The 24,743-nt window shown below is 51.5% G+C and overlaps 1 protein-coding gene across 3 annotated transcripts in view; it reads right to left on the reverse strand.

Annotated features, from left to right (window-relative positions):
• Nucleotides 1–694: 694 nt before the first annotated feature.
• Nucleotides 695–24,743, reverse strand: part of syvn1 (synovial apoptosis inhibitor 1, synoviolin) — a 35,956-nt gene continuing 11,907 nt past the window's right edge. For all 3 annotated transcript variants that reach the window (XM_078537288.1, XM_078537287.1, XM_078537286.1), the window contains exons 5-16: nt 23,118–23,166; nt 19,785–19,888; nt 19,043–19,169; nt 17,813–17,912; nt 16,290–16,355; nt 13,232–13,348; nt 11,067–11,212; nt 7,800–7,961; nt 5,185–5,325; nt 4,556–4,742; nt 3,829–3,995; nt 695–920 (exon numbers count right to left, since the gene is read on the reverse strand). In XM_078537288.1, coding sequence (XP_078393414.1) covers nt 769–920; nt 3,829–3,995; nt 4,556–4,742; nt 5,185–5,325; nt 7,800–7,961; nt 11,067–11,212; nt 13,232–13,348; nt 16,290–16,355; nt 17,813–17,912; nt 19,043–19,169; nt 19,785–19,888; nt 23,118–23,166 — 1,518 coding nt within the window. In that variant the 3' untranslated portion in view covers nt 695–768. The remainder of the gene's footprint in view (nt 921–3,828; nt 3,996–4,555; nt 4,743–5,184; nt 5,326–7,799; nt 7,962–11,066; nt 11,213–13,231; nt 13,349–16,289; nt 16,356–17,812; nt 17,913–19,042; nt 19,170–19,784; nt 19,889–23,117; nt 23,167–24,743) is intronic.

Here is a 24,743-nt window from a genome sequence, read left to right on the forward strand (position 1 = left end):
AAAAGAGGAAGAGGAAAAGAGGGAGAGAGAAAAAGAGGGAGAGGGAGAGGGCTCACCAACGTGCGCCAAAGTGCGGCATATATCTGCAGGCTGAATCTGTTCTGTAAGCAGCGGCAATTGCAGAGCGACTCTGTGGCCTGGTTCTTGCGCGTGGCAACACCAAAAGGTACGTTGCCAGATTCTCAGAAGCCTCCTTTGTGTGTTTGGGGAGGGGTGGGGTTGGGGGTGGTACTGGCTCCTGACGCTAAAGGGAAGGGGTAGTTTTGGGGTGAAAACGAGGTGGCCGGACTGCCCCTCAAAAATTCCTTTGCGAGGTAGCAGTGAGAACCATGTCGAAACTCGATCGTAATCGTCGTGTAAAAATAAAGAGAGGTTTCGCTGAGTTTCAGTACAGACGTCAGGCTGCGTGAGTGGAAAGGACAGGACGAGAGCTTAAACAGCTGGTGTGTATGTTGTTTTTACTGGAATTTCCTGATATTCTCAGTCCCTGCTGCAGCTAGTTGGCAGCAACTTTCAAAGCTGGATTTCCTGCTTTACCGCAGAATCAATGGCACTTGGTGTGGATCTGAGAGGGTGGGGGGGGGGAGAGAAAAGGGTGGGGGTGGTGGGGGAAAAACACACCCTTCCATGTATAAGGACATATTGGAGCCCTCTATTGCCCCAGCCCATACCCACCACCACCACCACCCACCCACCCACCAACACCCGCCCACCAACCCCCGTCCTCGTCTCTGACCGGCATCGAGCCGCGCAGTCCGGTCCAAGCGGTCAGTGGTGGGCGCTGGGCAGGTCGAGTTTCCGCAGCCGCCGTCGGCGCAGCTCCGCGGCGTCGGGCTCGCTGAGGTCGTCTCTCTCATCGTCCGGGGGGCCGGCCGCTTCAGGCACGGAGTATCCCACCGCGCCCTCCAGGTCGCTCTGCCCTGCAAACATCGAACAAGACCCAAGGGGGTTTTTTTTTTAAAACTCAAGGCAAAATACCGCGGATGCTGGAAATCGGAAACGAAAACAAACAAAAAAAAACTTAGCAAGGTCTGGCAGCGAGAAAGACAAAGAGTTAACGTTTCAGAGCTGAAGGGAAGTAGAAACGTGGTGAAATATATACTGTTTAAGAGGGGGGGTGGGACAGGTAGAGCTGGATAGAAGGCCAGCGATAGGTGGGGGCAAGGGAGAGATTGCAAAAGGTCGAAGGGGTGTTAATGGTGGTGCTACTGGCTAAAGGAGGTGCTAATGGTGACATTAGGAGTGGAAAGCAGAATGTGATAATGGCAGGACCAGGGTAAGCACTCTGGAAAGTGACAGATGACCCTATTGGGGGGAGGAGGGGATGGTGGTGGGAAAAAATAAAATCGAAAAAGGCTAAAAGCTGGGGGTAAAACGATGAATAAAATGGAAATCAATTTTAAAAATAATAATTATGAAAATATGTGGGGGGAAAAATTAACTAAATAAAAATTTAAAAATCAAGATGAATAAGAGATCAGAAAGCGGGTGGGGATGGAGGACAGAGTTCACGGTCTGAAGTTGTTGAACTCAATATTCAGTCCGGAAGGCTGTAAAGTGCCTAGTCGGAAGATGAGGTGCTGTTCCTCCAGTTTGCGTTGGGCTTCACTGGATCATTGCAGCAGGCCAAGGACAGACATGTGGGCATGAGAGCAGGGTGGAGTGTTGAAATGGCGAGCGACAGGGAGGTCTGGGTCATGCTTGCGGACAGACCGAAGGTGCCATTTCAACACTCCACCCTGCTCTCGTGCCCACACGTCCGTCCTTGGCCTGCTGCAATGTTCCAGTGAAGCTCAACGCAAACTGGAGGAACAGCACCTCATCTTCCCACTAGGAACTTTACAGCCTTCCGGACTTAAAATGGAGTTCAACAACTTCAGACCATGAACTCTCTCCTCCGTCTCTATCCCCTTCTGATTCCCCGCACCCCCCCCTTTTTTCTTATTCATTTTTATTTTTAAATTTGTATTTATTTATTTCCCCCCCACTTATTTTCGTAATTATTCTTTTTAAAATTTATTTCCATTTTATTCATCGTTTTACCCCCAGCATTCAGCCTTTTCGATTCTTTCTTCCAACCACCATCCACTCCTCCCCCCCACTCCCCCACTGCAAATCTGCCCCCACTCAGGCCATCTGTCACTTTCCAGAGTGCTTACCCTGGTCCTGCCATTATCACATTCTGCTTTCCACTCCTAATGTCACCATTAGCACCTCCTTTAGCCAGGACCACCACCATTAACACCCCTTCGACCTTTTGCAATCTCTCCTTTGCCTCCACCTATCACTGGCCTTCTAACCAGCTTCACCTGTCCCACCCCACCTTAAACAGTATATATTTCACCACATTTCTACTTCCCTTCAGTTCTGCATACGGACTCGAAACGTTAACTCTATCTCTCTCTCCACAGATGCTGTCAGACCTCCAGGGTTTTAGCTGTTCACCAAAAGCTACCAGGTCAAAGAGTACAAGGCTGGCTACAAACCTCCCTCCCTGCTACAACCCTACCCCATCCAACCGCACCTTGAATGAACCCAGCCCCCTCCCCTGGATCTAATTCATTTAATAATCATAGCACAGATGAACCGCTTCTAGACATACCCATCGACTCATGGGAATCCCTGGCTCTTGACCGATCAAACGGCGAAGGTTAATTCGGGAAAGCACCGAACACGGAGAGACTTTGTTGGGAGTGTGTGTACAGAGGCAAAGTTAAGGCGTGGGAGGGAGCGCATAATCCTCCAAAACACAACCATCTACTCAAAACTTTCAGGCACCACCTGCCCCGCCATGAGGCAGAGTCTGCAGGTCGCGCACTGGGTTTATCAGCCCGTCTCAGAACCCATCGGACCGGAGTGGAAGGAAGTCATCTTTCATCCTGAGGCACTGCCCAAGAGGCTTCCAGACATCAGCACCGAGCTCACCTTTCCCCAGACCGTATCCATGTCCTGTGGTTCAAGAGAAAACCTCTGTAACCAGAGTGGTGAGAATGTGGAACTCGCTACCACAGGGAGAATAGTATAAACGCATTTAAGGTGGTGGGGTGGTGGGAGAAACTGGATAAACACACGAGGGAGAAAGGAATAGGATACGTTGATGGAGTGAGATGAAGAGGTGCTGGGAGGAGGCTAGAGTGCTGCATAAAACACCAGCATGGAGCAGATGGGCCGAGTGGCCTGTGTCCGTGCTGGAACATGTGCGTCCTTCCACGACTCGGGATTAACCGTCCCCATTCCACTTAGTGGAGGAAGAAATTCTCATCGACAAGCCTCCCGCTGCCAGGCTACATTCTTGTGCAGCTGTTTGCGCCCGTTTTGGTGAACAGCAGTGAAACAGTAGTAGGAGATGGCCGAGTGTTCACGTGTGAAACTCGCCAGTCAAAGCGCAAAGCCCTCACCCTCCCTCCAGCACCCACCACACGCCCCCCAACCTCCGGCACTTATACAACTCCATCAGCTGCCCTCACACAGCCACAGCAGAGATCTTTCAAAACGTCCCTGGACCCCAGTCCTTCGGCACGAAGGGTCAGCTCCCCTGGACACACCAGCATTCAAAGATTTCAGGGGCTACACTGCATTTCCTCCCTTTTAAAAGGGCTTGCAGTCAAATTTACTCCCTTCTCGTTTCTGAACCCCTTAACCTTCTCCTGATTGATCTGTTCTCCCCACAGGGGAGAGGTAAAGGCATCCTGAAAGCCCACGTACATTCACGGCCAACTGCATTAACCACCTCCCCTCCACCAACCATATTCGGCTACTTCCTCGAGTACCGCCAAACTGACCCCCAACTACCCTCCTCCCACAGACATTGCGTGGAAACTGGGGTACCTATTTCTTCAGGTTGCAAGGGGGGTTGTGTGGAGGTGCTGTCGACTGCAGGCGGTGGTGGTGGTGGTGGTGGAGTGTTCCCCGTTGAATCCACCTGCGATCCTGATGCCGGATCCGTAGACTCCGTGCTTGGTGCCGAGCTCGCTGTTGCCGTTAGCCTGGGCGGACTGGAGGAAAGGAGCAAGGTCAGTGCCATTCCAAAACCCACACTTGACTCCCTTCATGAGCGCGACCCTTCCCCCCACCAAACAACCCCCCCTTGCCCCTCCCCCCCTACCCTGCCCGAAACAGAGATTCGGTCGCTTTCAAACCCTGGCCAGGTGTGAGCCTAGGACAATGAGCAGCGGTGGGGTTGTGCAACTGTGGAGTGCGTCACAAGTCAGGCAATTCCTGGTGATTCTTACTCAGTGGGATTAAGTGATTAAGCGGACAGCTCTTCCCGAGAGCCTGGTGAGGAAAGGCTTTTTCAGCTGGGGGCGGGGGGGAAAGAGGAATGGGAATGACGGGCCAAATGGTTTCCCTCCATAAAAATTCTGATTCAGTGGAGTCGGATTGGCTGGTGCAAGTCAAGGCAGAAACAATTTCGCCAACCCAACCAGCAGAGACGAACCTTTCAGTCGTTACCATTGCGTGCGTGTAGTTTTAAAAACAAAGAACCAGCACTGTTTTCCTAGGAGATTGAGCCTCACTGGATACCTGCCCCGCTCTCCACCGCAGCTCAGCCTACCTAATAGTAGCAACGACCGAGAGGTACTGGTGAATCTGGACCATGGCTGCGTCCAGCAGCGTGTGGATGTTCTGAAGACACTGGAGCCGCGCTTCCAGGTTCTGGCGTTCCTGGCCCTCCATCGCCTGCAGCTCCTCGTCCGTCAGTCCAGCAAAACCCGACGGTGGCATCGGCATTGGGGGCATTCCTGGAAAAAAAGGGGGTATAAAAATTTTTTGAGGGATTCTGATTATATTTGTACCCTCCGTTTCTTACTCCCTCCCTCTCTCTCTCCTCAGTCCACCAGTCCTTGGGCTGGGATGCAGTTTTTGCAGGCGCCACTGTGGCAGCCAGACATCACCTGCGGCCCACCACGGAGGGCGAACCTGCAACCTGCTCCGCACCTCACCTCGCGGGGCGCGACGCATCGATCCTTCCGAGACGACAGCGCAGCGAGAGGCAGGCGTGTGCCGTCAAGCGGGCCTGCGGCTTAAGGCGCAGCCAGCGCACGTTAAGACACGGCGCAGCTGCAACTGGGGGGGGGCGGAAGGTGGGCAGCTGTCCGCTGGCAGTCGAATCGCACTGAACGCGCCCCCCCCCCCCCCACCCCCCCACCTCCCCAAACCCCCCTAAACGGCGTCTACACTTACCAAACGGAGGCGGCGGCATTCCCACCCAAGGAGTCGACGGGAAGGGAGGAAAGGAGAAGGGAAATCCTGGGATCGAGCCAGCGGGAGGTGGCTCCAAACCGGTCGGGGCATCGGGGCTCCGGGATCCTTCACCACCGGCAGCTAGAGTTGAAAAAGAGGGAGGGGGGGGAAATAAAAAAATACAGATCAATTAGCGAAAAGCAGGAAGCGTTTCAGAAGAGTTTGGTCGCCAGCGATGGGTTTCAGCACAGTCAACAGTCAGATGAGTTTCGGTTCTGTACCTGCCTTATACCCCCTTAAAAAGTAACCGACTGGTCGCAAAACACTTTGGGACTGCCAAGGGTTGCGAACTTTTGAGTTTTCACTCCTGATTAGACCCAGATAGCAGGGCGAGGGCTGGCGGTGGGGGGTGGTGGTGGAGAGAGCAACTGCTCCCCTTGACGTCCATGATGCTCATGTCACAGCCTCAGGGGTCGTTAGTTTTCATTTCTTCTCCCACCAACCCCACCGCCCAGAACGGGCTGATCTCCGGGCTTTCCTGGTCAAATACGAGGGAGCAGGAATATTACGAGTTAGGGTTGTGCAGGGTGATGGAGCCCTGTTAGGACTGTACTTCAGAGGGTTAGTGCTCCCATTTCCTCTTTTGAGGCTGTTCCTTCTGTCTGTACTTGGCTTTTAGAAGCTACTTTTAAAAACCTCAGCTTCTCTGCTCCCAGGTCCTTTTCAGCGTATCCCCCCCCTTCCTCAGATGTTAAAGCACTGAGGGTTGAGACGAGTGGTGAAGTTGATGAGCTGCCCGGCCTACAATCGGCCAACCCACCACCGCGTTTCCCCCCCACCACCCTGCCACAACCAGGGTTGCAGGTAACCGCAGATCTGCGTCCCATCGCTCGTTCCAGAGTGTGGGTCTGGAGTTGCGATTTCGCTCCATGTATCAACCCTGGGGGGTCAGCCTGGGTTCCGCAGATCGCACTGGCGACTCAGTTAGAAGGTCGCAAGTTCAAGGCCCCACTCCAGAGTCCACAATCCAGGCTGGCACTCCCACAGCTAGTGCTGAAGCAGTGCCACATTGTCAGAGGTCTGTTTTAAAGCCAGGAACTCTCTCTCTCACACACACAGGACTTAGGAGTAGGCCACTCGGCCCCTCGAGCCTGCCTGCCATTCAATAAGATCATGGCTTATCTGATTGTGGTCTCAGCTCCGCTTTCCTGTGCCCCTCACCACCCCCACCCCCCTCTTAATCCTCGACTCCCTTATCCAACAAAAATCTAACTCAGCCTTCAATAAATTTAATGCCCCAGAAGGTACTGAAAGCTGGGTAAGAGAATTCCACATATTAATAACCTTGAAAAAAATTTCTCATGCCTCTTAAAAAGGGAGATCTCTTATTCTTAAACTGTGTCCCCGAGTTCTGGCCTCTCCCACATCCTCTGTATCCACCCTATCCAGTCCCTCAGGATCTTTTATGCTTCAGTAAGATCACCGCTCATTCGGCTGAACTCCATAAGACCATAAGACATAGGAGCAGAAATTAGGCCATTCGGCCCATCGAGTCTGCTCCGCCATTCAATCATGGCTGGTAAGTTTCTCAATCCCATTCTCCCGCCTTCTCCCCGTAACTCCAATGGGTGTAGGCCCAGCCTGTTCAACCTTTCCTCATACGATAAGCCCCTCATCCCAGGAGTGGGTCCAGTGAACCTCCTCTGGACTGCTTCGAAAGCAAACATTTCTTTTTTTTTCCTCAAAGGGGGAGATGAAAGTGGTGCGCAGTGCTCGAGATGTGGTCTCACCAAGGCCCTGAGCAGCTGCCATACTACCACTGGAATGCAATTCTGAACAACTCTTTAACCTTGTGACTGCTTTCTTCCACTGGCTCTGGAGCCTGGCATTCCTCTGGATTCCATGTGCAGGCCAGACAAGGCTCGGGAAAGCTTAATCCCAGAGCCCTGCTTCCTTCGTCGTCTCTCAGCTCTGGGCTGGCTTGTTAACGACATCACGTTGGATGCTGTTGTCCCTCTGTGAGGTCAGAGGCTGTTGGCACTAGGGCTGCAGTCGGGGGAGGGATTTAAAAAAAAACTCCACGACCAACGCCGGACTAGGACGCAAGGGACAACCAGCCGGGGCCCAGTGGGCAGCACGGCTCGCAGCCAGGGGATCACGAGTTCAAGACCCACCTCCAGGCACCCGAGCGCAAAACCCAAAGTCAACGCCCTTTCGGGTGAGGCGCTAAACTGAGGCCCTCCCCCCCCCCCGCAGACCGGAAACGATCCCACCGCCGCAGTTGGAAGACAAAGGAGGGGAGCCTCCTCCTCAGTCACCCGTCCAGTATCTAATCCCTCAACCAACACCAAAACACAAAGATTGCCTCACTGGTGGGATCTTGCTGTGCGCAGACTGGCTGCACCGCTCCCTATGTTACAGCAGCGAGGCCCCTAACAAAGACATCTCTCGTTGGTCACAAAGTGCTTTGGGGGTGGGGTGGGGTGGGGGGGGTGCAGGGTGGCGAGAGGGGTTGTTAAAAAACAAGAGGCTTTTTCTTTCTCCTTCCCCCCCACCACCAACTCTCTTTAAAGCAAGATGCACCCCATCACCCCGACAAGCGAATCAGTACTTACAGTTTGTCTGGCCCTCTGGGCCAGGGGGAGCTGGAGCGTTTGGCTGCGGCACATTCGGGGCCCCGCCAGGTGCCGGCGGGAAGAGGTTCTGGCCCAAGTGTCCCATTGGCGGCCAGAAAGGGAACATTCCCGGCGGGAAAGGCGGCATCATCCCCGGAGGCACTGGAAACATAACAAGAGCAAGGTGGCGTTGAGACCTGGCAGAGCGCTCACTCTCACAACCGTACGGGCTTGGGGGAGGGGGGTGAGGTTAAAACATACAGCTCTTCCGGCCCCCTCCCTCCATAACTCTGCACCACCGGTCATCTCCTTATGGTCCCTACCCGCATCTCCTCGCTCGTTACCTCTGCAAACTCCCCCAGCTCTACGCTAGCCTCAAGGGGTTAAGCAGCTTGCAGGCTTAGGTCCTGCTCCAGAAAGCGCAGCACATAATCCAGGTTCGGACTCCCACCGAGGGAGTGCTGCACTTTCAGAGGAGCAGCCTTTCAGACAGGGGGTGGGGGGGGCTCTCCCACGTGGAGGCGATAGAACCCACGGCAGTATTTCGAAGGAGGGCAAGCTGGGGGGAGAAAATTCTCCCTGGCGTCCTAGCTCACAGTATCCCTTAACCAACAGCACCAAACATGTTTTAATCATTCATTTACCTCACTACTGATTGTGGGAGCTTGCTGTGCTGAATTGTTGCCTACAATTCAGAAAATACGTCCTTGGTTGCACAGCATTTGGGGATGCATAGAGGCTGAATCAATAAGGTGCTATATAAACACAAGCTCTTATTCTCTATATTGTGGCCCTCACCCTCCCACCATTTTGAAGCTACCCACACGAACATACAACTTAAAAGCAGGAGTAGGCCATTCGGCCCCTCGAGCCTGCTCCGCCATGCATTAAGTTCACGGCCGATCTGATTGTGGCCTCAGCTCCACATTCCCGCCTGTCCCCAATGCCCTTGGCTGCTTGACTATCAAGGGAGTCAATCTACCTCTGCCTGTCGTAGACCCAGCCTCCACCATTCTCAGGGGGAGAGAGTTCCAAAGATTCACGATTCCGAAAAAATTTCTTCTCATCTCCGTCTTAAATGGGAGACCCCTTATTTTTAAAAACTGTGTCCCCTCGTTCTAGTCTCTCCCACAAGGGAGAACATCCTTTCAGCATCCACCCTGTCAAGTTCCCTCAGGATCTTCCATGTTTCAGTAAGATCACCTCGCGCTCTTCTATACCGCCCAACCTTTTCCTCACAGGATAAACCCCTCGTCCCAGCCTCTGCTTTTCAGATTTCTGACTCTGACCACTTGTGTGTCACACATCGGTGGCAGAGTTTTAGGAGGTCCCAGCCCTTTTCACTCTTGAACCTCAGTCCTAATGCTGCATTCCGTCCCTTCCTAGAACATCCAGCTCAAGACCAAACTCTCAAACACGTCCCCCAATTACCCCGATGCGCCCTATTCACTCCCTCCACCACCAACGCACAGTGGCAGCAGTGTGTACACCATCTACAAGGTGGACTGCAGCAACTCACCAAGGCCCCTTCGACAACACCTTCCAAACCCATGACCACTACCACCTAGAAGGACAAGGACAGCAGATACCTGGGAACACCACCACCTCGAAGTTCCCCTCCAAGCCACTCACCATCCTGACTTGGAAATATATCGGCCATTCCTTCACTGTCACTGGGTCAAAATCCTGGAACACCCTCCCTAACAGCGCCGTGGGTGTACCTACACCACAGGGACTGCAGCGGTTCAAGAAGGCGGCTCACCCCCCACCTTCTCAAGGGGCAATTAGGGATGGGCAATAAATGCTGGGCCCAGCCAGCAACGCCCACTTCCCATGAACGAATAAATTTTTTAAAAGTTGTGGACTTCAAGGGTACAAAGGAACAGGAATAGCCACCGCCCTTCAAACCCGTTCTGGCCCATTCAACGAGATCATAGCTAACCCGTTTCTTAACTCCATTACCTGCCTGGGTGCCATATCCCTTAATTGTACAGTGTGTACAACACAGGAACAGGCCATTCAGCCCAACAGATCTGATGCCCCATGTGAGCCTCCTCCCATCATAATTCCCCGAATTGAAATCTAGCAACCTCGGTTTTGGCATTTTCAATTACGCACCCCCCTTCTCCTCCTCCTCCTCCCCCCTCCCCTCCCCCCACCCCCCCCGCCCCCTCCCTCACTCCCCCCACCCACCCGCCCCCCCCTCCCTCACTCCTCCCACCCGCCCCCCCTCCCTCACTCACTCACTCCTCCCACCCGCCCCCCCTCCCTCACTCACTCACTCCTCCCACCCGCACCCCCCCTCACTCCTCCCACCCGCACCCCCCCTCCCTCACTCCTCCCACCCGCCCCCCCGCCTCACTCCTCCCAGCCACCCTCCCCTCCCTCACTCCTCCCAGCCACCCTCCCCCCTCCCTCACTCCTCCCAGCCACCCTCCCCCCTCCCTCACTCCTCCCAGCCACCCTCCCCCCCACTCCTCCCAGCCACCCTCCCCTCCCTCACTCCTCCCAGCCACCCCCCCTCCCTCACTCCTCCCAGCCGCCCCCCCCTCACTCCTCCCAGCCACCCCCCCTCTCACTCCTCCCAGCCACCCTCCCCTCCCTCACTCCTCCCAGCCGCCCCCCCCTTCACTCCTCCCAGCCGCCCCCCCCTCACTCCTCCCAGCCGCGCCCCCCCCCCACTCTTCCCAGCTGCCCCCCCACTCCCTCACTCCTCCCAGCTGCCCCCCCCTCACTCCTCCCAGCCGCACCCCACCCCCCACCTCCCTCACTCCTCCCAGCCGCCAGCCTCAACAAGCTTTTTGTGCAGGGAGAGCGTTCCAGTCTTCCACTCCCTTGTGTGTGAAGAGATTCTTCCTACCATCACCCCTGAATGGCCTGGCTCTCATTTTAAGGTTGCACCCCCTGGTTCTGGACTCTCTCTCCCCCTGCCCCACCCTCAACCCCACACCCCCCACAACTCAACCCACCAGAGGAGACAGTTTCTCTCTATCCCGGTGAATTCTTCAATCATCTTCAACATCTCAAATTCGATCCCTTCTTAATCTTCCACACCCGAGAGAGTGAAGGCCGGGTTTCTACAACAAATAATTTGACCCCTTTTTAGGGCCGCTCTCATTCTGGTGAATCGGCACTGCACCCTCCTCCAAGGCCAGCATATCCTTCCCGAGGCGCAGTGCACCAAAGCTTAACGGTCAGAGAGAGAGAGAAAATGGCACCGGGGTGGGGGGTGGGGGGGAGCAGGGACAGGATTAGGGTGCAACTCACGATTGGGTTGCTGGGGAACCTGAGGGGTCTGCGGCACCTGTGGCTGAGGCTGCTGTGGTGGCGTCTGCGTGGGCAGCGTGACTCGCAGCACGTCCATGCGACACGTGGGGCACGTCTGCTGCCGCTGGAACCAGGAACGGAGACAACTGCGGGACGAAAAAAAAACAGAAGGAAAAGGTGAGGATAGAAGGTTACAACCTAGCCGGTACAGCCAAGGCAGCGCTGGGGTCGATAGTCGCTCGGCACGTGCCTGATGGAGGTCTGGTAAAACTGGTAAGGTGGGCGGGGCAGGCATGGGCAACGCAGTGGGAGAACCAAAGCACAATACGCTCAGCCACTGACGTGGCTCAGGTCAGCACGATGCTACCTGCAGTCGAATAGCCGGGATGATTCACATCAGTCCTAGGCACTTTACAGCCTTCCGGACTGAATATTGAGTTCAACAACTTTAGATCATGAACTCTCTCCTCCATCCCCAACCCCTTTCTCCAATAATTTATATATATTTTTCTTTTCCCACCTAATTCCATTATTTTTAAATGTATTTCCATCCATTGTTTTATCTCTACCTTTTAGCCTATTTCGATCCCTTCCCCCCACCCCCACTAGGGCTATCTGCACCTTGCTCGTCCTGCTTTCTACTCTTAATGTCACCATTAGCACATTCCTTAGATAATATCACCACCTTCAACACCCCTTTGTCCTTTTGTCTATGACATCTTTTGGCAATCTCCACCTATCACTGGCCCTCTATCCAGCTCTACCCGTCCCACCCCCCTTAAACCAGCTTATATTTCAGCTCTTTTCTATTTTCCCTTAGTTCTGGTGAAGAGTCATATGGACTCGAAACGTTAACTGTGTTCCTCTCCGCAGATGCTGTCGGACCTGCTGAGTTTTTCCGGGTATCTTTGTTTTTGTTTCACATCAGTCCTGTGATGGCTGATATTGGTTCAGGGATTAAAATTGGACTCCGGATGCCAGGGAGAATGCCGCTGCTCTTTTACATCCACCTCTGAGGCCAGTCAGGAACGGGGTGTACTGTCTCATCCAAAAGACAGTGCAGCACTCCCTCAGTACTGGCACCGGGAGTGTCAGCCTGGAGAAGAGGCTCAAGTCTCAGAGGAGCCTGAACCTTCAGACTCGAGAGGCGTGCTACCATAGAGCGAGGAAACATCAATGATTTGTGGTTTAATTTATGCTGGTTTGGAGGTTGGAGGGGGGGAGGTTGTGGAGAAAGAGTTGGGGTATCACAAGGAGCTTCATTACCAACAGGCCAAGCAAGCTAGTCATAGACCCTGCATCCAATCACTGTCCTTTGGTGCCCCAGCCAACAAGTGGTGACGTACAGGAAGGAAAGATCAGGCAGGGCTATGATTCACCCCATGGTCAAATTTCCCACTGACGTCCATTGTTCAGCTCAAAGAATGGCCACTTGGATAAAGTGCAAGCTGACTTCCATGGAACTCAGAAAGGACAAGAGGGAAGTGGGGGGGTTGAGCTGCAAACAGTAAGAGCATAAGAAATAGGAGAAGGCCATTCAGCCCCTCGAGCCTGCTCCACCATTCAATGAGATCATGGCTGATCATCTACCTCAACGGCACTCTCCTCCCACACTATCCCTCAATTCCATCAGCATCTTAAAAATCTATCCATCTCAGTCAGAGCATCCATAGCTCTCTGGGGTAGAGAATTCCAAAGATTCACAACCCCCCCCTCCCCCCCGCCGGAATGAACGAAGAAATTTCTCCCCATCTCAGTCCAAAATGGCCGACTCCTGATCTCAAGACTGAGCCCTAGCTCTGGACACTCTCACAAGGGTCTAGGAAGAAGAATAACCGCCGATTTTGTCTTCCTTTGACGCTGGCTTAGAGGGGAATATTGGTCAGGAAAACCCTGAGAATGCCTCTTCATCCAGCGCGCCATGGGATCTTTGACCATCGATCCGCACAGGCCGATGGGCCTGGGTTAGAAAGTCTAATGGAAAGGAAGCCTCTCAAAATTGGAGGAGGAACTTACTTAAATTGACGAAGTTTTATTTTGGTTTTTATCCTCAGTTTGACGGGGGGCGAATCTTTTACCCTCTGCGGCCCTGGATTCGTTCCAATCGCGCACGGATGGGTTGCGACAGGGAAGTGTTCCCAGCCTGGCTATCAGCCCGCACTCACCTGGTGTGGAAGATGTGGTTACACGGCAGGCGTTTGGCTCCAGTTACCATCTCCTCGCGGCAGATGATGCAGACATTGTCAGTCTGCTGGAGTTCCTCCGGGCTGGCGTCGGGGTACCTGCGAGGAGGGGGGGCGTGGAGAAACAGACCACGTTAACCAGCTACTGGTACAGACAGGAGGTTACATTCTGCCAGGCGGAGCGGTGGAACAGCACGAGACACAGTACGGGCAGTAACATCCCAACGACCGAACCCAGGCGCCTCCTCCTCCTCCCAACCCCACCCGAGAGCGAGCGGCAAACACCAGGCAGAATGTGATGCAGCAACAACAAAACTACTGACCAGTCGGTGTCAGAAGGAAGCAGAGTTTGTGGAAGAAAAAGCAGCAAGCAACGAATGCCTCCAGGTGACAACATGAAGCAAAGAACCAGTGTCAGTGTCAACCTGGTGAAGCTACAACACAGGGCTACCTGCATGCCAAACAGCGAAAGCAGAATGTGATAGGCAGAGCTAAGTGATCTCACAACTAACGGATCAGATCTAAGCTCTGCAGTCCTGCCACATCCAGTCGTGAACGGTGGTGGACAACTAAACAACTCACTGGAAGGGGAGGCTCCACAATTATCCCCATCCTCGGTGATGGGGGAGCCCCACACATCAGTGCAAAAGATGAAGTTGAAGCATTTGCTACAAGCTTCAGCCAGAAGTGCAGAGTGGATGATCTGCCTCGGCCTCCTCCAGAGGTCCCCAGCATCACAGGCGCCAGTCTTCAGCCAATTCAATTCACTCCACGTGATATCAAGAAACAGCTGAAGGCACTGGATAGTGCAAAGGCTATGGGCCCTGACAATATTTCAGCAATAGTACTGAAGATTTGTGCTCCAGAACTTGCCATGCCCCTAGCCAAGCTGTTCCAGTACAGCTACAACACTGGAATCTACTGAGTAATATGGAAAATTGTTCTGGTATGTCCTGTACACAAAAACTAGGACAAATCCAACCTGGCCAATTACCAACCCATTACTCTTGATCAAAGTGATGGAAAGGGTCATTGACAGTGCTATCAAGGGGCACTTACGCAGCAATGACCTGCTCACTGACCTAGGACCACTCAGCTCCTGACCTCATCACAGCCTTGGTACTGTGAGGTGAGAGCGAGGTGAGGCAGCATTTGACAGAGTGTGGCATCAAGGAGCCCTGGCAAAATTGAAGTCAGCAGGAATCAGGGGGAAAACTCTCCACTGGTTGAAGTTATACCTGGCACACCTATAAACGGAAGACGGTTGTGGTTATTTGAGGCCAATCATCTCAGCCTCAGTACCCTGAGGAACTCCAACCACAGTGTTGTGTCCTAGGCCCTCAACCATCTTCAGCTGCTCCAATGACCACCCCTCCATCATAAGGTCAGAAATGGGATGTTCACGGATGATTGCACAATGTTCAGTACCAATCACAACTCCTCAGATACTGAAGCAGTCCACGTCCATATGCAGCAAGACCTGGATAACATTCAGGCTTAGACTGATAAGTGGAAGTAACACTCATACCACAAAAGTGCCAGGCAATGACCATCTCCAACAAGAGAGAATCTAACCATTTCCCTTTGACATTCAGTGGCATGACCATCGGTGAATTTCCCACTGTCAATATCCTGGGGGGTGGGGGGGGTTGCAATTGACCAGAAGCTGAACTGGACCAGCCATATAAATACGGAAGCCACGGGAGCAGGTCAGAAGATGGGAGATCAGTCCAAGTTACTCTCCACAGGAGTATGGTGCACAGTGGTGCTCCCCAAGGATCAGCACTAGGACCACTGCCAATTTTATTCATTCATGGACTGTGGGCATCACTGGCTAGGCCAACGTTTATTACCCATCCCTAATTGCCCCTTGAGAAGGTGGTGGTGAGACGCCTTCTTGAACCGCTGCAGTCCGTGTGGTATAGGTACACCCACAGTGCTGTTAGAGAGGGACATAATATATAAATATAATATATTATAATATATAAATATAGGACTTGGATATTAGAATGTAGAATAAAATTTCAAAATCTGCTGATGTTACCAAGCTTGGAGGGGTAGCAAACAGTGAGAATGATACCAATTGACTGCAACAGGGCATAGATAGGCCAGCAGAATGGGCAGATGGGCGGCAGATGGAATTTTAACAGAATTGTGGGATGATGCATTTTGGTCGAAGTGATAAGAAGAGGCAATATATACTTAATCATTAGCAGAGTAGATCGAGAGGGCGGTTAGCAACGCATATAGGATCTTAGGCTTCATAAATTAGAAGCACTGAGTACAAAAGCAGGGAAGTCACACTGAACCTTTATAAACCTCTGGTTAGGCCACATGTAGAATAGTATGTCCAGTTCTGGTCACCACATTTTAAGAAGGGTGTGAGAGTACTCACAGTGAACCAGCATGCACTGTGTCAAATGGCCTCCTTCTGTGCTGTAACAACTACAACTCTATGACCTCCTGACTCCCCAAAACCTGTCCACCTTCTACAAGGCACAAGTCAGGAGTGTGATGGAATACTCCCCACTTGCCTGGATGAGTGCAGCTCCCACAACACTCAAGAAGCTCGACACCAACCAAGACAAAGCAGCCCGTTTGATTGGCACCCCATCCACCAACTTCAACATTGACTCCCTCCAACAGTGGCAGCAGTGTGTGTACCATCAAAAAGATGCACTGCAGCAACTCACCAAGGCTCCTTCGACAGCACCTTCCAAACCCACAACCTCTGCTGCCCTTGTCCTTCTAGGCGGTAGAGACATGGGAACACCACCACCTGCAAGTCCCCCCACAAGCCACTCACCATCCTGACTTGGGACAAAATCCTGGAACTCTCTCCCTAACAGCACCGTGGGTGTACCTACACCACAGGGGCTGCAGCGGTTCAAAGCAGCCCACATCCCATGGGCAAATAAAACAAACAAGGGGCCAGAGAGAACAGCTGAAATCAAACACAAACTTCTGTCCCACTGCCACACAGGGAGACAACAAAAATGGGCAAGAAAGCAAAGGCAAAGTCACCAAGCTCAGTACTCACAGTGTGTTCATGTTGCGAATAGCTCGTCTCGACATGATGGCATCAGTTACCGCCTTCTTGAATTGCCTGAAGAGGGAAACGAGTAGAGGGTTACGTCTGTACAACTGCTGCAAACTTCTGTTCGGAGGCCATTCTCGCCGCACTATCAGTATTCGCGACGCATTGATCCCATTGCAAAAAAAAAGAAAATGCTGGAGGTTGTCAGGTTAGGGTGGGGTTAATAATACTATTGGAAAAGTAGACAAGTGAGTGGCATTTAAAATTTCCAGGTCTCGCGTGTAATTTGACTTGGTCCTCACAGCAGAGGCTACCCTTCTCCAAGGCTGGAATCCTGATCCGTATTTGCGAAGTTTTTTCTAATACAATCCTGACCAGGATACAGGGCAAAAACTTAACATCTGGTTAAAAGTAATCCTCTCCTCCAAACCCTCCCTCCCTCTACTTAACTCTTCTCTCTGGACTTTCCTCAAAACATCCCACCCCCACCATTTGGTCTACTGCATTCGCTGCTCCCAATGCAGTTTCCTCTACATTGGAGAGACCAAACGCAGACTGGGTGACCGCGTTGCGGAACACCTTCAGTCTGTTCACAAGCATGACCCAGACCTTCCTGTCGCTTGCCATTTCAACACCCCATCCTGCTCTCGTGCCCACATGTCCGTCCTTGGCCTGCTGCAACGTTCCAGTGAAGTTCAACGCAAACTGGAGGAACAGCACCTCATCTTCCGATAAAGAACTTTACAGCCTTCCGGACTTAACACCGAGTTCAACAACTTCAGATTATCTCTCCTCCATCCTCACCCCTTCTTGATCCCCTTCTTTCCCACCTATTTCTATTATTATTTTTAAATTTATTCCCATTCATTGTTTTATCCCCAACTTTTAGCCTATTTCAATCTTTTCTCCCACACCACTCCCACTAGGGCCATCTGTCACTTGCTCATCCTGCTTTCTACTGTTAATGTCACCATTAGCACCTCCTTTAGCCAGTATCACCATCAACACCCCTTCGACCTTCTGTTTATGACGTCTTTTGCAATCTCTCCTTTGCCTCCACCTATCACTGGCCTTCTATCCAGCTTCACCTGTCCCTCACCCCCCCTTAATCAGTATATATTTCACCACATTTTTACTTCTCTTTAGTTCTGAAGTCATACAGACTCGAAACTTTAATGGTGTCCTTCTCTCCACAGATTCTGCCAGACCTGTTGAGTTTTTCCAGCAATTTGTGTTTTTGTTTGAAAACACAGCAGCTGGTTGGATGGTTTTGCGAGACCCAGCTGTGCCTGAGGGCTGCAGTGTTTGCTTCTCCGACAACAGGGACTGCAAGTCAAAGTTGCATACTGTACACAAGGCACGTTGGGGTGTTGGAGAAATACCGCACGGTATTAATAATCAGGTCTCAATCACACTGCCGCCAACTCTAACCCAATCTTTCCCAGTTCCTCACCTCCGCACTTCCTCCTACGTTGTGCAGGAGGAAGGAGCTAAATATTGTGCTTTCCTCTTGCATGACCACTTACCTCATCGTCAGGTACATGGGGCGGATGGCAAACAGAGGGAACGTGTGAACCTTGATCATTATGGTCATGAAAGCCATGTAGAGCAGCACCTTAATGAACCCTGAAACAGATGGAAAAAGCTTTAGCAACAAGAGCTGCTGGCAGGAAGCATTAGAGATTACATTATTGAATAGCCTGGATTTAAGGAAAAGACCCTCCATATGAAAGTTATCACACAGTCTTCACTGCATTATCTCTGTGTTAGGATGCAGCGGTTGGTAAAGGCGGAGTTAATTAAAATCCCAGAGGGAAACTTTAAACAACTGTCATAACCTATATTTTCAATTGGTATGTTTGACACGCAGCTCTGAATTCAGGAATAAGACCACCAAGCCTCCAGAGGGTTTTTTTTATATAAATTAAACATGTATTAATTTAACAAGGAATTAAACACATACACGGCTACAAATTACTACCATAATAACCAAATTACTACCATAATAACTGAACAAATCACCAAATTAATCACTCCCAGGTAATCTTCCCTGAGGCAACAATAACCCATATAGACTTAAACAGACATCAGGCAAAGCACATTTTATCTTACGAGTTCAAAATGAGGTTCCTTTCAATTTGGTTCCTTCGCAGACAGTAGGTGGCTTACAGGCGGCTTATATCTTCCATGCCTCTGATTCACACACAAAACTCTGTCCTGTATATGCCTAGCCTTCCCTTTGAATGTAACTTCTCAATGTATCACCAGGCCCTTTGAACTCCACCTCTAACAATAAAGCCTCTTTCATAGTGCCAATTTTATTAGTAATATAAACATTTTGCTTGGTATCTCCTAGCTAGGTGCAAGATTTCACCCCCAGTCTTTGAATGGTTAATTCGACAAAATGTAAATATACCCTCTACCTTACTGTTTAACATCTCAAAACTACTACACATCAAAGCACCTAGGCTAGCTGGCTTTAATCCAATTAAGACACACCCAAGTCCAATTTAAAATTATTTCCAATATTATATGCATTACTATCTTCATGAAACCCTGTCAGAGCTCAGTGTACAACACCTCTTCAAGAGGTTTCTGAATCTACTCACGCTAGTTCAAGATACGAGCAAGAGTTTCCATAAATCGCCCGTGCCCCTCCCTATGATTTACAAGGCCCGTCCCAGTCGCCCGCTCCCCCACATTTTACCCTGCGCCGCAGAACCACCCACCCACCCGTCCCCCCACCAAGCCCGTACCTGTCAGAAGCTCGGTGTAAAGCATATACACAGCCTTGTTGTCCCAGGGGTTCTCGCTCTGAAGATCGATGGTGTGTAGAATGTACTTGATGAATATGGTCAACACCATGGTGAGGAGGATGGCATACTGCAAGGAGACACGTGACAGAGGTTACAGTCCATGGTGATGGGATCTCCATCACTGCCAATACTCTCACTATCCCAACTCGGTACACAAATCGCCGATCCTTCAACATCACTGTCTGGGCCCCACAGTTCCTTACCTATTGTCCTGAGAAAGTGGCGTTCACACAACGTGAGAAGGGCAAACAACAAAGCCACCTACATCCCAGAACCCAGAATCGTTTCCCCCAAGGCTGGGGTGGGGCAGTTTACAAATACAGGCAAGTGTACAGGTCAGAATGAAACCTTCCAATCCACATCGCTATAATGGGCCCTGCTTTAAACCCTGCTCACCATTCACAAAGCCCACATTTTATGGAATCGTTGTCGATCTTCTGGTGCAATTGTTAAACCCGCCAGCTGACAAGAAAACCCACGTCCGCCATCTGCTACGTCAATGAGGGAGAGGGTGAAGGTGGGGGGAAGGGGGAAAGTGAAAGAATCAGGCTGTCTCCCTCCTGGCTGAACTGAAGCAACACTTGGTGGAACGAGCGCATCACTCTCTATGGTCACCGTTTTTTGGCAGAGTTCGGACATTACTATGTCTGACATTACTACATTCCCATCAGGCAAGCCTTACCTCGAAGCCAAACACCAACTGGACTGAGGCTCCCCGGGTCATGATGCTGTGACAGGCGTGGTTCACAAACAGCAGATCCAGCAGAGCCAGCAAGCCCATGAGTGCTGCAAGAGAAACAAATTCTTCAGTCAGAGGTTTTCTATTTTTTGTAAAAATGCCAGGCACTAACTTTTGGATGATTCAAATGGAGCTCACCCAATTTCAGGCACTCGCAACAGGACCAACACACTCACAGGGCAGGGGTTAGATATAGAGCGAAGCTCCCTCTACACTGGCCCATCAAACACTCCCAGGGCAGGTAAAGCACGGGGTTAGATACAGAGTAAAGCTCCCTCTACACTGTCCCCATCAAACACTCCCAGGGCAGGTACAGCACGGGGTTAGATACAGAGTAAAGCTCCCTCTACACTGTCCCCATCAAACACTCCCAGGACAGGTACAGCACGGGGTTAGATACAGAGTAAAGCTCCCTCTACACTGTCCCCATCAAACACTCCCAGGACAGGTACAGCACGGGGTTAGATACAGAGTAAAGCTCCCTCTACACTGTCCCCATCAAACACTCCCAGGACAGGTACAGCACGGGGTTAGATATAGAATAAAGCTCCCTCTACACTGTCCCCATCAAACACTCCCAAGACAGGTACAGCACGGGGTTAGATACAGAGTAAAGCTCCCTCTACACTGTTCCCATCAAACACTCCCAGGACAGGTACAGCACGGGGTTAGATACAGAGTAAAGCTCCATCTACACTGTTCCCATCAAACACTCCCAGGATAGGTACAGCACGGGGTTAGATACAGAATAAAGCTCCCTCTACACTGTCCCCATCAAACACTCTCAGGACAGGTACAGCACGGGGTTAGATACAGAGTAAAGCTCCCTCTACACCGTCCCCATCAAACACTCCCAGGACAGGTACAGCACAGGGTTAGATACAGAGTAAAGCTCCCTCTACACTGTCCCCATCAAACACTCCCAGGACAGGTACGGCACGGGGTTAGATTTGATTCAGAACAGCCACCCCTTCCATAACGGTAACATTTACATCTTTCCCAATGCTTTTGTGACATATGCGCCCAGAGCTTTTATCACATTGTGCAGTGGATTTCAGATCACCCAGCAAGTCAAAATCAACTGCAAGCCTCTGATTGTCTCAGCTATTCATAGGTTTCACTGTTGTCTTTTACTTATCTCACATTCCTCTCTGTCACTGGACAGAGGTGACCTGTTACAACCGGCCAATCATTCCACTAACATCCTTGCTTTGCTTTCTGCTAATCCCTCTATTTATCCTAACAATATTGCTTGCCGCGGCTTATTTGACAGCTGTAGTTTGAAATAAAAAGCAAAGTGTGACCAATCTACTGTTTGCAGGCAGGGTTAACTGAAGGGGCCAGCAGTCGGGTCACGGGCGGAGAAACAAGGCAGCACGCGGTAACACTTTGAGGTGACCTACGCAGCAGCAGCAGCGCCACCAGAGATGCAAGGCTGCTGCTTTGGCTGCAGCGTTTGATTTAAAAAGGTGCCCTCGAGGCGCAGAGGTCCCCCACTCCACGAGCTGCGGCAAACATCGTTGAGGACACATCAGCTTAAAGCAACAGCTGTGTGGAGGAGACGGTGGTGGGGGAGATCCCTCCACTGCAACATTTAGTAACGTCTATGCAAATCCAGAGCATCTGTTGCAGCTGCTTTAGTTGCGCTTCAGAGTCCCAGAGACTTCGTACACAGACTCAACCCCTTTGTGGTGTCAACTGTGGTTCAGCGAGTAGCGTTCTCATCTGTGAACCTGAAGGTCGTGGATTCAAGTTTAACTCCAGAGGCTAAAGCACCAAACTAGGATGACACTCAGTGCAGGACCGCAGGAACGCTGCACTGTCAGAGGTTCCATCTTTCGGACGTGATACTAAACGCGAGCCCTTTCCGCCCTCTCGGGTGGATGCTAGAGGTCTCATGGCCACTTTTTTTTTTTAAAAAATCCATTCACGGGATGTGAACGTTGCCGGCAAGGCTAGAATTTGATGCCCGTTCCCTAATTGCCCCTTGAGAAGGTGGTGGTGAGCTGCCTTCTTGAACCGCTGCAGTCCATGTGGCGCCAGTATCAAGATAGCGAAGGGCTTCCAGGATTTCGACCCAGCCATGAAGGAACGGCGATATAATTCCAAGTCGGGGTGCTGTGTGACTGGGAGGTGGCGGTGTTCCCACGTGCCTGCTGCCACCCCACCCTCCCCCGCACCCCCCCCCCACTTTAAGAAGTGGAAGTTGCAGGTTTGCGGAAGGGGCTGTCGAAGGAGCCTTGGTGAGTTGCTGCAGCGCACCTTGTAGATGGTGCACACACTGCTGCCACTGTGCGTCGGTGGTGGAGGGAGTGAGGTGGTGAACTTGAAGAGCAAGGGAATTTTCTCAGCTAAAAGGCAAAATGCTGGAAATCCGAAGCCAAAACAAAAAAATGCTGGAAAAACCCAGCAGGTCTGACAGCGTCTGTGGAGAGAGAGAGAGAGAGAGAGAGACAGAGTTCTCACCACAGATGCTGTCAGACCTGAGTTTTTCCAGCATTTTTTTTTTCATTTCCCATTCTAATATTTATCCCTCACCAATATTATTAAAACAATTTTCTGCGTGCATACTGTCCACCACATTGCCTAATTACAGCAGGGACTACATTTTGAAATGACCGAATTGGCTGCAAAACGCTACAGGGGAGTCCCGAGGTCATGAAAGGTGCTGTATAATTGCACAATTTTGTTTTTTTTTTAAACAAGTGCTCGTCTTTAAGCCTTGAGCACACAGCTCATGTCAATCTGGACACTTGGCAGGAATTAACAGTCACAAAGGGACGCACGGAGACAAGGAAAAAAAAACGAGAGATCGGCACCACCGCGTCACGGAACACCAAAGACATCAGCTCCCAGCTTTCTGGCTCGTGATCGCAGGGCCTTTACCAGTCTTTTGGGAATTACATTCAGCGATTCCGTCAAAACAGATATAACCAATTTCTCCTGTTAACAACTCTCGACCCTTCCCTCCTGGTCGTCTCAAGTTCCGAGCAAGGGGACGGACACTCGGTCGAATGTCTTAATCCCGAGCTGGGGGGGGGGGGGGGGGGGGGGGGGGTTGGAGAGAGAGATCAGGAGGGAAAGGTCTGGCTCCGAGGTAACTGGCTTGGGACCCACACTGACTTAGTCCCTCCATATGGGGCGCCCCTCCCCCTCCCAGATCAGCCTCCCAGTTCACGGGAGCCGGCTGTGCAGAGAAAGTTCACTTCCTCCTCTACTGACTGAATAGCGGGTCCCCGGAGGGGCTCGCTCTGAGTCACGAGGCATAATACTCACAGACAACTCGGAAGTGAAACAGCCACGAGATGTTCGGACTCCGCTCCATCTGCACAGGAACACAAATAGGCTCAGGTGAAGCGTACATAAGTTATTGCTGTCACACGCAATACAAACCAAGACACTGCACAGGCGATTGTCTGACAATTCTCGTCTTGCCCCGCACCAAAAATAAACAAAAACTGTCGGCGAGGCTGCTGGCCCTTTTACTTTTGGGACTTGCGGTTAAATCCTTCCTCTGCTGACTATCCGACCTACGTGAAATGAGCTTGCACAGTGTCAGCCCAGTAGGAACATGCCCACAGCATAAACTGCCTTGAATTAATAACTTCGCTCAGAGCGGCTGCTACAGGAAATGGCAGTCACTATGCTTTGATGGGGACAGTGTGGAGGGAAATTTACACTGTATCCAACCCCGTGCTGTACCTGCCCTGGGAGTGTTTGATGGGGACAGTGTAGAGGGAGCTTTACTCTGTATCTAACCCCGTGCTGTACCTGCCCTGGGAGTGTTTGATGGGGACGGTGTAAAGGGAGCTTTACTCTGTATCTAACCTCGTGCTGTACCTGACCTGGGAGTGTTTGATGGGGACAGTGTAGAGGGAGCTTTACTCTGTATCTAACCCTGTGCTGTACCTGCCCTGGGAGTGTTTGATGGGGACGGTGTAAAAGGAGCTTTCCTCTGTATCTAACCCCGTGCTGTACCTGCCCTGGGAGTGTTTGATGGGGACGGTGTAAAGGGAGCTTTACTCTGTATCTAACCTCGTGCTGTACCTGACCTGGGAGTGTTTGATGGGGACAGTGTAGAGGGAGCTTTACTCTGTATCTAACCCTGTGCTGTACCTGCCCTGGGAGTGTTTGATGGGGACAGTGCAGAGGGAGCTTTACTCTGTATCTAACCCTGTGTTGTACCTGTCCTGGGAGTGTTTGATGGGGACCAATGTAGGGGTTGTGGCGGGGGGTGGGGGGGGGGGGGTATGGGTTAAGGACGGGCAGGTCCTCCTCTCTAACTTGAGACACAGCCAAGATCTGGACTCCAGAGAACAGGTGTACCAGCCTCAAGACCCAAGTACAGTATAGTGTGAACCTCCATGTTTCTCCTCTGATGCCCAATGGGACATCAATTGGTTTTGGGGGGCGGTGGAAGAGAAAAAAATCACCCCCTCCCTGTGTTAGGAAATGCCGGTATTGCTGCTTTCACCATAGTTCAAAGTCACTCATTGAAGGCAAAGAGGCCACAGCATTTCAGAGGGAAGATAAAAAAACTGGATAAATATAAAAAGAGGCAACATGGACGACACCTGGATGAGCACTAAAAAGTCTGACACTTCCATTCTGGAGATGCTAGCACAGTTACTTGGATAACCTTCGCCTCCCACTTCCAAGTTCCATCTAACCACCGTCCAGGCTGATGTGCAACTCTTTTAAACTCCTACAGCACAGGAGGCTCTTCAGTCCATCTCGCCTGTGCTGTCTCTTTCAAAGAGCTGTCCAATTAGTCCCACTCTGCCCTTGCTCTCTCTCCACAGGTTTTTTCCTCTCGAGTATTTATCTAACTGCCTTTCAAAAGTGACTATCAAGTCCGCCAGCACAGGCCAGCCCACCCCCACCGATCAGACCAAATTTCCC

Source organism: Cetorhinus maximus, unplaced genomic scaffold (genome assembly GCF_964194155.1).
Source record: "Cetorhinus maximus unplaced genomic scaffold, sCetMax3.hap1.1 HAP1_SCAFFOLD_2137, whole genome shotgun sequence".
Classification (NCBI taxonomy): domain Eukaryota; kingdom Metazoa; phylum Chordata; class Chondrichthyes; order Lamniformes; family Cetorhinidae; genus Cetorhinus; species Cetorhinus maximus.